At 47.9% G+C, this 14,929-nt stretch overlaps 1 protein-coding gene across 3 annotated transcripts in view; it reads left to right on the plus strand.

Moving 5' to 3' along the window:
• Nucleotides 1-205: 205 nt before the first annotated feature.
• The window catches only part of CLEC16A (C-type lectin domain containing 16A), a 210,078-nt gene continuing 195,354 nt past the window's right edge, over nt 206-14,929 (plus strand). For all 3 annotated transcript variants that reach the window (XM_079943839.1, XM_079943840.1, XM_079943841.1), the window contains exons 1-2: nt 206-456; nt 12,632-12,760. In XM_079943839.1, the coding sequence (XP_079799965.1) occupies nt 377-456; nt 12,632-12,760 (209 nt within the window). In that variant the 5' untranslated portion in view covers nt 206-376. The remainder of the gene's footprint in view (nt 457-12,631; nt 12,761-14,929) is intronic.

Here is a 14,929-nt window from a genome sequence, read left to right on the forward strand (position 1 = left end):
TTCCCATTCCCGCCTATCCCTAAGATACTGCGGACTGTCCTCCTCTCGCTCCGCCTCTTTTCCAAGGTCGCCGGCCTGAAGTTGCGTGATGCACTCCGGGCCTTGTAGTTCCTTCGGAGAGTCTTGTCAGCGGGGGCCTCGCGGGCGAACTGCATTTCCCAGCGTTCCTCGTGACGGCGCCGTAAAGCGCGGCGGTCGAAGGGCCGGTTCCGGCTGAATGTCAGTGCTGGACTGTGGGCCGGGGGGGAAGGTGGTTGGCAGTCTCTCGAGCACCTCAGCCGCTGCTTCCTCCGCTTGTGCCGCCGCCGCGGGCGCCTGGCCGCTCGGCCGCTTGGGCATGAGACCGTGAGGCAAGCGACTGGCCGGGGCCGCCGACATGTTTGGCCGCTCGCGGAGCTGGGTGGGCGGGGGCCATGGCAAGTCTTCCCGCAATATCCACTCCTTGGACCACCTCAAGTGAGTGTACTGGGGGCAGAAGGGGGAGGCCGCGGGGCTGGACTTGGGGATGGAGGCGCATAGCCCCTGGCCGGGGGCGCTGGGAAGTGTGAGAGCGGAGGCGGAGGGCCGAGAGAGGCGCTCGGGAAAGGCTGTTCGGCGGTTAAGCGCTAGGGCTCTGGACATAGGGCGCCTGAGTTCGAACCCTGACCCCGTAGGTCCTCTCTGTGTGACCTTGGGCAAGTCGCTCCGCTTCTCAGAGTCTCAGTATCCCCATCTGTAAAGTAAGGGGATGAGATTTCGGTTTACGGATGCAGACTTCGGTCTTGCTGGGGCCGGATGATGGGCACCAAGCTTCCCCGGGGTGGTACTTCTTAGGCTGGACAGCTTACGGGTCAGAGGTCTGGATCCTGGAGTCAGACAGATGTGGGTTTGAACTTAAGTGGATGAATTTAGGCCTCAGTTTCCTCAGTTGTAAAATGGATATAGTGAGAGCACCTGCTTTCTACGATTGTTTTGAGGGTAGGGTCAGAGAATGTACGTAAAGCTGGAAGCTTCTACAAGTGCTCAATAAAGAACAATAATTAAAAAACAAACTAGTGGGCTTCCCTGGTGGCGCAGTGTTTGAGAGTCCGCCTGCCGATGCAGGGGACACGGGTTCGTGCCTCGGTCCGGGAAGATCCCACATGCCGCGGAGCGGCTGGGCCCGTGAGCCATGGCCGCTGAGCCTGCGCGTCCAGAGCTGTGCTCCGCAACGGGAGAGGCCACAACAGTGAGAGGCCCGTGTACCGCAAAAAACAAACAAACAAACAAAAAAACAAAGTAGTTTCTTAGGGGAGTCTAAAGCGTCAGAAGTAGAGCTCCGAGGGAGGTAGGTGGCAAAGGTGGTCCTGGGAAGCAGGAGTACACAGAGTGGCTTTGCAGTTAGACTGGCATTCAAATCCTGATTCCACCATTTAATGGCTTTGTGACCTTGGACAAATTGTTTCACCTCTCTGAGCCTCTGATTCCTCATCTGCAAATGGGAATGGTGAACATTGTGCAAGGATTCAGTAATATTGTGTGTGGAAAGAGATCGATCCAGTGTCTGTTATACAACTGTATAACAGTTGTATGGCCAATAATGGTAGCCAATAATGGTGGCCAATAATGGTAGCAGTGTTTATCAGCTGGGCAAGGCCTTCCCAGACCGCCCTACCTAAAGTGCCTCCCCTGCCTCAATTCCTTTCTGTTAGATTTCATTCATTTGATTAATCTCCACTATCTGCAATTATCCTGTGTGGGTTTTTGTTTTGTTTTGTTTTGTTTTTTACTGCTGTTCTGTTTGCTACTAAACTGGTACTTCCCGGAGGGCAGAGATGGCTTGTTTTGCTCAAAGCTGTATTCCCAGCATCTAGCTCTGAGCCTCTCACACAGTAGGAGCTCAATAGATACTTAAAGAATGAAAAAAATTAATGAATCGGGGAGAGGTGCAGAGCATGCAGGCAGAGCCTAGGATATTTTAGCGGGGGGGCGGGGTGGAGGTGAAGGAAAATAGAGACCTTTGAAGAGGGAATGACTTCAGGGAAGAAAATACAGTGTTGAGGGGTGGGGGGAGAGAGTGGGGGAGTAAGCAAACCTTTGGTGGTAAGAAATTGGCTGATTTCCAGAAGGAGCTCTCAGGATTACTAATGGGAAAGAAGGATGGAGAGGGCGGGCAGGGAACAGTAGGAGGAAGACAGGGGCCCCTGGAAAGTGTTGGTGGGAGGGAAGTTAGATGGGGGCTTCTCATTTGGCTGGGGGTAGGGGTGCTGTAATTCTCAGCTGTGTCCTTTCTAGCATGGAGCAGGTGTTTAATAAATGTTTGTGGGTCTCAAAGAGTGGGCGGCAGGAGGGATCATTATGTAATAAGGAATGGTTTTTGGGGGTGGTGATGAGAGAGGACATGGGGAGGAGAGAGACCTAGGGCAAGCACGGGGCTGTGTAGGGAAACAGGAATCTTAAATGGGAGGGCAGCTGGACAGGAAAGGGAGAGGCTTAGAGATTTCAGGAATTTAGAGAGTGGGTGGATGAGGCCGAGAAGGGGAGGAGAGATATCTAAAGGAGATTGGGCCTGCTGCCAGCATCCAGGTACCTGCAAGCTCTCACCTAACTCTGCCTGATTCTAACCCTTTTAAATTACTTTAGTAATTATTGAATGCATTTCGGTGCCAGGTGCTTGTTAAGGAATTCCTGTGTGTTATTTCCTTTAGTCCTCATAAGTCTTAGGAGTTGTCAGAAATATTATTGTTTCTATTTCTTAGCCTGGAAATTAAGGTCCAAAGAGGTTCAGTCACTTGCCCAAGGTGACAACAGCTGAAAAGTGTCAAAGCCAGGATTTGACTTCAGTGTTTGCACTCATTACACTGTCTTTTTGAGTAAAATTTCCTAAAAGTCAGTTTGGGAAGACTTTCAACTTGGCTGAGTCTCACTGCCCAATGGCCATCTTCGCCCTCTGCCCAGCCAGGGAATGGTGAAGGTTCTCAGGTTCCTTTGAAGTATCCTGGGAACTGCCCAGGTTCATTGTTCAGGTCACACGGCTGTTGGGTGCTTTTTGGAAACCAGAGCTGCCTGCCCTGGATCTGGTGGATCAGCTGAATCCACACTGTAGCCTGAAGAACCTGGCGATTTGTGTGTTGGAGGGGGGCTTAGAAGATCCCAAAGCGACTTGGGAAAGAGTGCCATAAACAGCTAGTGCCCACCCCAGTGCTTGGGCACAGAACAGCCCGTTCCCTGAGGGAGCTCGCCGGCTGGTGGGGGAGATAGCCATAGAGCCAGTGACTGTGGTATGACAAGTGCTGGGATCACCGTAGGTTCAGGGCTTTGTGGGAACCCTTCTTGGAAGCCCTCTGGGGGAGGCAACCAGAGCAGAGTTGTCAAGGATGAGCAGGAGCCACCGTGTGCACACGGCCCTGGGGTCTGTGGAGTGTCAAGGTGGGGCTGGTGGTTATGGGACACAAGGCTGGAGGTGGAACAGGGCTTGGGCCTCCTCTGATACAGAGAGCCACCAACCGTTGCGGGGCACCTGGGACTAAAGGGTTTCCCAGGACGTGGGACTTTCAGTGCTAAAACTGGGAAAGTCCTGGGCAGCCAGTACTAATTGGTCACTCTACCAGTGACAAGTGACAGTTCCTAATACACTGTTACCCTGACCTAGGGCAGTGTGGGTAGAGAGGAGAGATTAAGATACTTAAACGAATTTAGAATTGACAGTTTTGGGAGGGGGGCACACAAAGCATCTGAGAACCCTCTTCCTTTTTTTTTTTTCTAAATAGACTTTACTGTTAAGAGCAGTTTGAGATTTACAGAACAACTGAGAAGATAGTACGGGCAGCTGGAAACCCTTTTTGAACCACATTATTCATAACATTCCTGGCTTTCAAACTGTAAAGGAATCTTGCTGTAAGACAGGGTTTTACTTTTGCTAATTAATAGAAAGCTGTGTACTGTGGTCTCTGTCTACTGAATGGAGTTAGTGATTTAGTTGAGGCAGATTGAAATAGTAAGAGGTCATTTGCTACACATCATGGGTGGTTTATTGCCCAGACTAGTGGCAAGGCTGTGACATTGACAAGCGGAAACCTTGACTGATGGAATTGCCTGATTGCTACTGAAGCATCACCTTCACTAGGGACTGCGAGTCCACAAACTGCTAGAACTTTCTTGGTGTTGGGTTGTGTTGTTGCCTTAAATCTAATCGCCTTTGTGTATGGGTCAAGGTTCTTGGTGTTGTTGCCTTAATTCTAATCGCCTTTGTGTATGGGTCAAGATTCTTGGTTTTAAGTGACAGACGCCCAGCTGGAATTGCCTTAAGCCCCAAATGGAACTGATTGGCTCTTGCCACTGAGCAGGCTGTCCTAGCTAAGCCATGGCTGCGTCTCAGTGTTCAGACGAAGCTGTCTGTATGTGCTTCTTTCCAGTTCTTGTCTCCGCTTTCTTCTGGGTTGGTGTCATTCTCAGCATGCTTCAGGCTTACATCATATCAGCTTAGCAACCCCTGGGAAAAAGAGAGCTTCTTTTCTTAATATTGCCAGCAGAAGTCCAGAAATGAGCACCATTGAACAAGCCTGGGGTCTCATGCCCGCCCCTGAGCTAGTCACTGTGACAGGGGGGCATGGGGTACTCTAAGTGGCCCTTCCCTGGAGTCAGGGTGGCATCAGCTCCTTCCAAGCTAGTGGACAGAGAATGAGAGAAAGGGATGGTTCAGCGTAGGAAAATTAGGGAGAAGAGGAATGTATACCCAGCAGGCAGACGTTCACCTACTCTTGGTATATTCAACTTTTGCCTAAGATAGCACTGATTATTTTTAGAGCTTGGGGTACAATATCGCCAGATTCATTTTCTTAGAGTGTCATATTCATCGTATCACTCATAGTGAGTACGACGCATCCATTATGTCAAGTCTAAAGTTCCCCCAGGCCATCAGAGCACTCCAGACTGTTCCCACCCATCTAAGCTTGGGAGCACAGATGAAGACCCTCTAACCCCAGCTGGGGAGCCAGGAGCATCCTTGGTAGGCAGACACCCATTTACATGGAGACATAAAGGATGAGTGGTTGTTACAGGCAGTAGGGGGCAGGCTGGAAGGGGGGATGCTGCAGGCAGAGGAAACAGCGTTTGAGAAGCCTGCAGGAGAGAGACACAGGGCAAGGGGGTGTGTAGGGCCCGAGAGCAAAGCCATGAGGCGGGAGAGGTCACAGAGCCTAGGTCCCACTGGGCCTTGTAAATTCTGTGTAGGAATTTGGACACTAGGCTGAGAACAGTGGGGAGCCGTGTGCTGTGGTCTGGCCGAAGTTTGGAGAATGGATTGGAGGAGCGTCCCCTCAGGGGCTGCTTCTGTCTTATAGTACGTGAGGGTAGTGCCTGCAGTAACCCAGGAGTGTTTCTTGTGCCATTTCACGTTGATGGTCCTTCTCTCACTCACTGTTGCACACACCTCACCTGTCTGCATCTGTGCTGTCTCCAGATGCCGAACTGTATCCTTAAAATACCAATTCTTGGGAATTCCCTGGCAGTCCAGTGGTTAGGACTCAGCACTTTCACTGCAGTGGCCCGGGTTCAATCTCTGGTCCGGGAACTAAGATCCCACAAGCTGCATGGCCACAAAAAACAGAACAAAACAAAACAAACCTAAACAATTCTTTCATAAAAATTGCCCTGGTGACTTAAGCCAACAAGAAGTTTTACTGTCATCTGCAGCTTCTCCTGTTCTTGCTCCCACCGTCTCACTCAACATGTCATCATAAGGTCCTCTCATCGCCAAAGAGTTAGACCAGCTGGTGGGTGCTCTGGGCTCTTCAAGCTTTATCCCACCTGTGAGTTAGATCCCCAGGAAGCTGGCCAGGGTTCCTCAGGCATGACCTTTCGCTATCAGAAATGGTCTTACTTGAATATATGTTTGTTTCCTTCTCCCAGATTTGAACATAAGCTTTGTGAGGACAGAGGCCTGGGTGGCTTATTCACGTGGAAATTGTCAGATGCCAGTACAGGGCCTAGCACGCAGTGAAAGATCAACAAGAATTCGTCATAGGATGAATGAAAGAGGCGAGTTCTGGCCTGACTTTTCCTAACAGCAGTTCCTAACAGCTCTTGCCAGTTTGGGCACCGCGCCTGTGCCAGAGCTGTGACTTCTTCTAGGGCTGAAAGCCTTGCTACGGCAATCTCGCCGTGATTGCCGGCTCCCCGGCACCTCAGCATCTCAGTCCCGGCCTCACTCGCTGGCCCAGTTTGACATCTTTCAGGGGTGATTCATCAGGAGAAGCACTGCCTTTAACACCTTTTGCTAGTCTTCTAGTCCGCCTCCACCCTGCCGGGAGCTTCTCCTTGTCCTGCTGGCCAGAGGGCTGGATCCTGACCAAATGGAGGTTTTCGGGACACAGAGTAGGACCCTCTGGGAGATGTCTTCCCTGGTGCTGAGGAGGCCACACAGACACAGGCTCCATGTCCCCTCACCCCAGACGTTGTTATTTGGGGGGTGTGCTTTGGGGGAATGGATTTCCAGTCCCCCTAGGCCCTATCCTTCCTCACACTCTAGCTTGCGCATGTTTCAGTATCTTCCAATGGGAGCATCCTAAGAGACATGATACAAGTCATAAAACTTGTATGAATTTGAATTTAGTATGTCTGTCTCTGAAGTGGACATAATTATTATTAACTGTAATGGTTTAACTTGTGAAATAAGTGAGTCTCTTGAGAAAGCAGAGTCTGTGGAGGAAGGATTTGTTTACAGTCCGTGGTCCTTGGTGATGAGCCTCTAATGTATTGGTTGCACGTTGGTAACAGGCTGCAGTTTTTCTGTCTCCAGGTGCTTCAAACTCCTAAGCTTTTCTCTCAAAGTAAAGTTTGCTCATGTGCAAGAGTCTGAAATTGGGATTCTACATTCTGCAGAACTTCCTCTGGAGATATGATAATGCCGGCTCTCTTCCAATAAAGTGGAATAAGGGTCAGTGATAAGCACTTATCTTGAGATCTGATACGTGTTGTCATGCCTTTTCAGTTTGTTTATTTGGTTGTCTTGTGTGCTAGGCATTCTTAACTTCATGGAAATGCTTGGCTAATAAAAGCATTTAACTCATTGTTTGCATCTTCTGTACTATAATGGTTACAAGCACGGGGTTACTGCCTGGGTGCCCTGTCCTTGTGTTGGGACTCTGGGTGGGTCCTAGCCTCCCAGAGCCTCAGCTCCCCAGATCATCAGCCCTGCAGGATTGTTGTAAGGGTTTAATGAGTGAACACATCTGAAGCATTCAGAACAGGGCCTGGCAATAGGAGACTGCAACTGTTTTTATATTTATTTATTTTTTAAAAAATTAATTTAGTTTTGGCTGCGTTGGGTTTTCATTGCTACACGCAGGCTTTCTCTAGTTGCAACAAGCGAGGGCCACTCTTTGCTGTGGTGCGCGGGCTTCTCATTGCAGTGACCTCTCTTTGTTGTGGAGCATGGGCTCTAGGCTTGCTCTAGGCTCTAGAGCGCAGGCTTAGTAGTTGTGGCGCACAGGCTTAGTTGCTCTGCGGCATGTGGGATCTTCCCGGACCAGGGCTTGAACCCGTGTCCCCTCCATTGGCAGGCGGGCTCCCAACCACTGCACCACCAGGGAAGCCCAGGAGGCTGCAACTGTTTTTATGATGATGATGGTAAAAATATACACACATAGAGTTTGAGAGAAAATGTTATCATTGTAGCAGTTACTATCATTGTAAGAGAAAAATCTGTCACTGTCCTTGGAATCTTATCTAGATAGGGAACACAGCTTTGCACATAGAGATGGCTGTTAGCTTGTTGATCATCTGAACGATTAGGAATCTAATGCCCAGGAACTGCTGTGCCGTCCTTTTAGTGGTGTACTACGTAGTCACTACTGATGCTTGAGAACAGTTGCCAATAACAAAAATGCTTTTATTTTAGCCAGAGGTGGGAAGAAAGATGGGCATGGTAATGGACATACAGCATGAGCTCAACTATGTTAATATCCATAGGAAAGAAAAAGACCCAAGGAAATAGATTGCAACTCCAGCAGTGGTCATCTCTGGGCAGTGGCATGATTGACAATTGCCGTTTCTCTTTTTGTTGTTGTTGAGGTTTCCAACCTTTCTAAAATGAGTGTTACGTTTAAGACCAGAAAGTTATTAAACTATATTAGTATCTCTGAGGTAGTGAATTACTTGAGCTTCCAAAGTCCTGGAATTAGACGCAGCATTAAAATATTAATATTTAATCCATTCAGCTTTCTTTCCTTTCTCCCCCCACTACATTTAAGCAAACATATATTGAGGGTCTCTTCCAAAAAGATTACCTGAAACAGTGTGCTAGGGCATCGTGAGGGCAAAAAGATGAGCCAGTGCGGTGGGAATTTAGAGCTTGAGATCCAGCGGGTGTTTCCATCTACCAACAACAAACATTTAGAAAATGAGTATTTTAAAACACTCCCATTTACAACAGCATCAAAAAACCCATCAAATACCTAGGAATAAATCTCACAAAAGATGTGCAAGCCCCCTATCCAGCAAACCTTGAAGGAAATGTAAATGTCATCATGTTACACTCTCCAAAAGATGTCAGTTCTCTCTGTATTTAGCTATAGGTTTAGGGCAGTCTTAAAGGAAATCTTAGCAGGTATTTTTGTGGAAATTGAGAAGGTGATTTTAAAATATATATGGAAATTCAAAGGACCAAGAATAGCCAATATAATAATAAAAGAAAAACAAAAGGAAAGAAGTTGGAAGACTTACATTATCACATTGCAAGATTTATTATAAAGCTACAGTGATCAGACAGCATGGTGTTGGCACAAAGGTAAACAGATAGATCAGTGGAACTAGAGCATCCAGAAAGAGTCCCATGCGTGGTCACCTGATTAATGGCAACAGTGACATCGGTGTGCTTTGGAGAAATGAGGACCTTTTCAGTAGATGATGCTGAATCAACTAGATAGTCATATGGAAGAAATGAATTTTGGCCAGTATCTTACACCATACACAAAAATGAGTTTCAAATGTACTCTAAGTCAAAATGTGAAAGGTAAAATAGTAACTTTTTAAAAGAAGAAAACAGCATTTCTTCATGACCTTGGGGTAGGTAAGGAGGTCTTAAGGTTGATACAAAAAACACTGTCCAAGGGAAAGATTGATAAACTGGACCGCATTAAAATTAGGAACTTTTGCTCATCGAAAGACCACTGTAAAGAGAGTGAAAAGGCAAGCCACATTCAGAGAAAATGTTTGCCATAGGTATATCCAGTAAAGGATTTGTATTCAGAATGCATAAACTCCATAAAGTTAATAAGAAAAAGGCTCTCTACCTAGAAAAAATGGGCAAAAAACTTTCACAGACACCTCACAAAAGTAGATATTTAAATGGCTCTGAACATGTGAAAAGACACCCAACTTCATGCGTGGTCATGCGGTGAAACCCTGGTGCGGCATCACCACATGCCAGCAGATGGCGCCACTGAGAAAGGCAGAGCGCATTAAGCCCTGCCGAGGTGGGGGATTGGCTGGAGCCCTCTGAGCCAGCCTCTGCCCTTTGGCTGCAGATGAGCTGCTGAGCGAGCGTCCCTCAGTTCCTGTCCTGGCCTGTGCCGTGCTAGTGATGTGCACAGCCCCAGGTTACTGCGAGTGTGAGGGTCACAGGAAGGCCGGCACACAGGGCCAGGCATGTAGGCCATGCACCGCACATGGGAGCGCCTAGAATCTTCTTTTCAAGACTTAACACCCTCCCCTTACCCTGGGTTTGTCTGTAAGGGCCTCCTCATAGTTACTAGAATTTTTTTGAGGGGTTATTTAGTGAAGGCAATGATAACAGTAATAGCCGGCACTTGTGTCATCCACGGGAACTGCCAGGTTAGTTGTCTACCTTTTTACTTGTTTGTTCCTAACGACACCATGATAGGTAGGTACTAAAGTATTTAGGTGCTATTGCCTCTCCTATTTTACAGGTGAGATAACTGAGGTACAGAGATTAAGTAACTTGCTTGACATCACCCAGCTAATACCAAACGTTCCACTTCCTGCTCTGGTTTCTCTGGACCTTCCCATAACTCCTGCAGTGAAGTCCTCTTTTCATGACTGTTTGGATCCAACCTGATCTCTCCTTCCTACCTTCTTGGAATATTCTTTGTATAATGTAATAATGATTTTAATAGCCCCCCTCATAACAACCACCTTATAATAATAGTAGCAGCAGCTAGCCCTGCATCCGTTGAGCGCTTACTGTGTGCCAGGCACCATGCTCAGCTCTTTCTATGTGGTATCACATCAAATCTCTGGAACAGTCCAGCAAGGAGGCCTTGATGGTTGTAGAAGCTGACGCCCAGAGAGGTGAAGTGCCTTGTCCAAGGCCACTTATAGGAAGAGACAGGGCCAGGAATCAAGCCCAGGTCTGTCTACTGGACTCCAAATGTTTGAACTCTTCACTACCGCTCTGTTCCACTACTTGCTGTGTTTGGCATTTGGCCCCTTGACTATGTTTGGTCTTGTATGCTCTGATCTACCTCATATTCATGGAGATGGTCCCTTACCCTTCCCCCATTCAGCATTTATTTAGCGCCTACTGTGTTCCAGACATTCTGGAGTCTTTTGAGGTCACCAAGATCAATAAGATGATGTTCCTGACCTTGAGGAGCTCAGGTCTAGTAAAGGAGGCAGATCATTGCCAATCAGGGTGGTCTGTGCAGCAGCAAATGCATATGGGTACAGAGGTGCCAGAGAGAAGGCTTCACCAAGAGATGCCTGAGCTGGGTTTCGACATATGAGTAAGAGTTTGCTGGTTGGTCAGGGCAGCAAGGGTATTTCAGGCAGAAAGCACAGTGAATAGAAGTCAGGGCTGATCGTCAAGATTTTAACCTCTCCTATCCCTATTGGGGGTCTTCAGAGCGGACCCACTTACCCAGGCTGCTGCCTCCTGGGCCAGGAGTGTGATAGTGAGGTGATAATGCATGTTGTCCTCTACGCAGAAGGAAACACCAGACTGGGGAGAATCCGCCTCTCCCCATGTTGCCAACAACGCCTGTCACAGCAGGTGGGGGGCGTACTGTTCACTACATGGGCAGTGTCACTGACGGCCATGGCGTGAGTGATGCCGTTGCTCTGAAACAAGAGTGGGAGCTCCTTCAAAATGCAGATTTGGGACCCTGCACCCAGGGCTCAGATTCTGGGAGTCCGGGGTCGGAAGCCAGAATCTGCACCTTAAGCAGGTGATTCTGATGTAGGAGGCCTGTGAACCACAGTTTGAAAAACTCTGCTCTTTGAGCCTTTTGAGGAAGAGGCACTCGAGGCAAGATGGAGATGTAGATTCATGAGTGGGTCCACTGGATTCATCCCAGGGTGGGTCAGTGCTGTGGAGTCACCTAATCACAGGGGACCACTGGCCTCACCCCCCCCCACACACAGCCCTGCCGGTGGATTTGGGCACAGGTGCTAGAGAGTTCTGTTTTGGGAGAGCTATGCTAGTTACTGCATGTTAAAAGTTGCATGTAGTTTTAATTAATTAGATTAACTAAATGATTAAAAAAATGATTATAGTGTGTCTTTAGACAAACAGCACAAGCACTAATAACTAAAACCCCCTAAAGCAGCAGATGGCCCCTGTGGTTCCATTTGCAAGATTCTACCTCTTTACACCCTACCCATTTTTAGAGATCGTCAATGGTATGACCTATCTAGCCTTTCCCTGCCTTTCTCTCGCCAGTCCCCCACCTCCAAACTGAAGGTGGCCAGGAAAGAAGTCGGGAAGTGAATACTCCTGAGTCACTCCCTCTTGCTGCCCCCTTTTCCTTCCCAAGCCGTGACAACTGAAGTTGCCTCAGTCTGCCGGCCCTGGAGACACTCTTAAAACCGTGCCAGGTGGCGCTCCCAGGGCATCGGCCAGGCTGCTAGTCCCCACACCGCTCAGGAGCGGCCTCTGCGATTCTTTGGCTTTTGCCCTCACCAGCGGCAGAGGGCCTTCAGGACTAGGCCGGGCCCGCCCGTCCCTGCACATTCAGGTGGGTGAAGTATTGAATACATGGCCATCGCCTCTCAAACCTTCACTTTACTCTGTACACAGCAAATAAGAGCTGTGCCCTTGAACTGCAAGCCACCTGCTTCATCTGAGCCATCAGTTCTGTGCTTCATGGGGGATTAAGGGCATTCCAAGGGTGATCATGACGGCACCTGATTTGTGCCCCAGCCACTGGCTCTGGGACCACCCTCCCTGCTGTGTGACTCCACGTCTGATCTCTGCATCAGCCAGGCAGCGGGTCTTAGGCTTTTGGCACTGAGCCGTGTGTCTCCACTTGCTCCGCCAGCGTCAGAATCACCCAGGAGAGTGATAAAGGCCGATGCCTGGTCTTCCCTCAGTGCCGCTAAATCTGAGTCTCCGGTGGGCTCAGTGGCCCCGCTTTGTCCAGCTCTCCAGGTCATTCTCTTGCACACACTGGAGTTTGAGGATGGTTGTCTTCAAAAGCTTGACAGTCTTGCCTCAGTTTGGGTTGGTGTGTCCCTGGTTATTGAACACTTCGAAGCATTGTCTGCCATTTTTCTCGGGTGGTGAGTTATGTCTCTTCTAAATGGGAATTGTGCTAACAACTGTGTCTGTAAAAAGCACAGCCAAATTGTCGCTAAAATGTTGCTAATGGTCACTGAGCTTGGCTTACATTTCAACTGGTAACCTTTAGTTCTCTTTTCTTTTCCTTTCTCTCAGATATCTGTACCACGTTTTGACCAAAAACACCACCGTCACAGAACAGAACAGGAACCTGCTGGTGGAGACCATCCGATCCATCACCGAGATTCTGATCTGGGGGGATCAGAATGACAGCTCTGTATTTGAGTAAGGGTTTCTGGTTTTTTGCTTTTTGATTCTTCTTCTTCCTTTGAATAATTTTCTAAATGTGTACCATGAGTCATTCCTGATGATGTCAGGGTTTGATGCCAATTTGGTCCTGCACAGATATCTGTCTCTCTCCCTCTCTGTCTCTCTCTCTGTCTCTCTAAAATGTCCTTGAAACACTGTAAAAAGGCCTGCTGAAAATGGGGAAGTTATGGAAAACAGTGTCCCTAGAAAAATTTGAAAAGATCATGGATAATTTTCCAAGTAATGTCTGATTATCTCCCCCAAAGGAAGGAGAAAATGTCTTGAGTAGTTAGATTCTAAGTGAACTGAAAAGACCCTTCCCCAGGTGGAGACACTAAGGGCTAACGTTGATTGTGTTTACTGATGGGTGGCCACAGTGTTGAGCTCTTGATGAGATAATCCTTCTAAGTCTCCCAACTACCCGAGGGTAGAGGACCATCATCATCCCCATCCCCTTCCCCATCTTCATCCCCATGCCCATCCTTATCCTATTCCCCCCCGCTTTTTATGCTCAAGGTCAAACGGCTCACACCTAGAGCCCATGGAGGGATTTCTCCTCACTCTCATACTTCCTAGGTGAAGAGTCTCAGGCCCGCCTCAGTTTGCTCATCTTTAAGTGAGAGAGAGCAAGTTCCCTGCCCAGTGCCTGTTACAGAGTTAGGCACTCAAGAAATGTTAGCAAATGATCATTTTAAAAGGTGTCCCTATTGGGACTTCCCTGGTGGCACAGTGGTTAAGAATCGCCTGCCAATGCAGGGGACACAGGTTTGAGCCCTGGTCCGGGAAGATCCCACATGCCACGGAGCAACTAAGCCCGTGCGCCACAACTACTGAGCCTGCTCTCTGGAGCCCGTGAGCCACAACTACTGAGCCCGCGTGCCACAACTACTGAAGTCCACGCGCCTAGAGCCCATGCACCACAACGAAGAGTAGCCCCCCTCGCCGCAACTAGAGAAAGCCCGCACGCCACAATGAAGACCCAATGCAGCCAAAAATAAAATATAAATAACTAAATAAATTTATTTAAAAAAAAGGGTGTCCCTATTGGACAGTTAAAAAGCAAAGACCGTAACCCATGAACTACTTTCCTCAACAGACCTGTCCCAGCATCTGAGTGCAGAAGGATTAGGGTTATGACAACCACCAAACACAGATTTTATTTTTATATAAAATAATCTCAATTATAAGTGTTGAGGCCACTTAAAAAACACATTTAAAACAAATACAGGTGTTCCATTCCAACCTGGCTTCTTATTAGATATTGTGATTTTCTGGATAGCTCTATATTTTCGTCAGCGAGGTTAGCTAATATGGAGCTACTTGTGGAAAATGCAAATTGTTTAAAATGCAGGCCTGTGACACTGGCTGAGTTCCCCAAGGGAAAACACGAGTAATAAATAGGTGTTGCTCATATACGGGACTAGTTGCCTTTCAGGATCCATGGGGAATTTACTATTTGTTGGTTGCTTGATATCTGTTTATGGAAATGAGAAAGACCCTTGGGTTAAAGATTAGAAACCACGTCACCTTTACTAGAATGGCCGAGTCCATCCGTCGTCTTAGAAAAACTACCGAGCTCTTAGAGGCCCAGTTATTCTTAAATCACTGCCCCAAAGAGGCCCCAAGAGAGCTTGTTTTTAATCCATTTTTAAGTTTGGGATAATTTTAGATTTAGATTGTACAGAAAGTTCCCATTTACCCCTCACACCGTTTCCCTGTTAATATCTTATATGACTAGAGTGCATTTCTTAAAACATCACCATTACATCAACTCCAGACTTGATTTGGAATTTATCAGTTTTTCCATTAACATCCTCTTTCTGCTCCAGGATCCCAATCCAGGCACCCACAGTCATTTTAGTTGTCGCGTCTCCCCAGTGTCCTGTGACAGTGTTTTAGTCTTCTCCTGTTTTTTATGACCTTGATAGTTTTGAGAAGTACTGACCAGCTGTCCTGTAGAATGTCCCCCAATCTGGGTTTCACTCCCGATTAGCCTGGGAATTTTGGGGAAGAGTGTCACAGAGGGGAAGTGTCCTTCCCATCCCAGAATGTCAGCGTTCCTGATATCCACATGATTCCTGGAGAGGTTAACCTGATCACTTGGCTCAGGTGGTGTCTGCCAGGCTTTTTTACTTTAAAGTTACT

The sequence above is a fragment of the Stenella coeruleoalba genome, assembly GCF_951394435.1.
Source record: "Stenella coeruleoalba genome assembly, chromosome: 15".
NCBI classification, from domain to species: domain Eukaryota; kingdom Metazoa; phylum Chordata; class Mammalia; order Artiodactyla; family Delphinidae; genus Stenella; species Stenella coeruleoalba.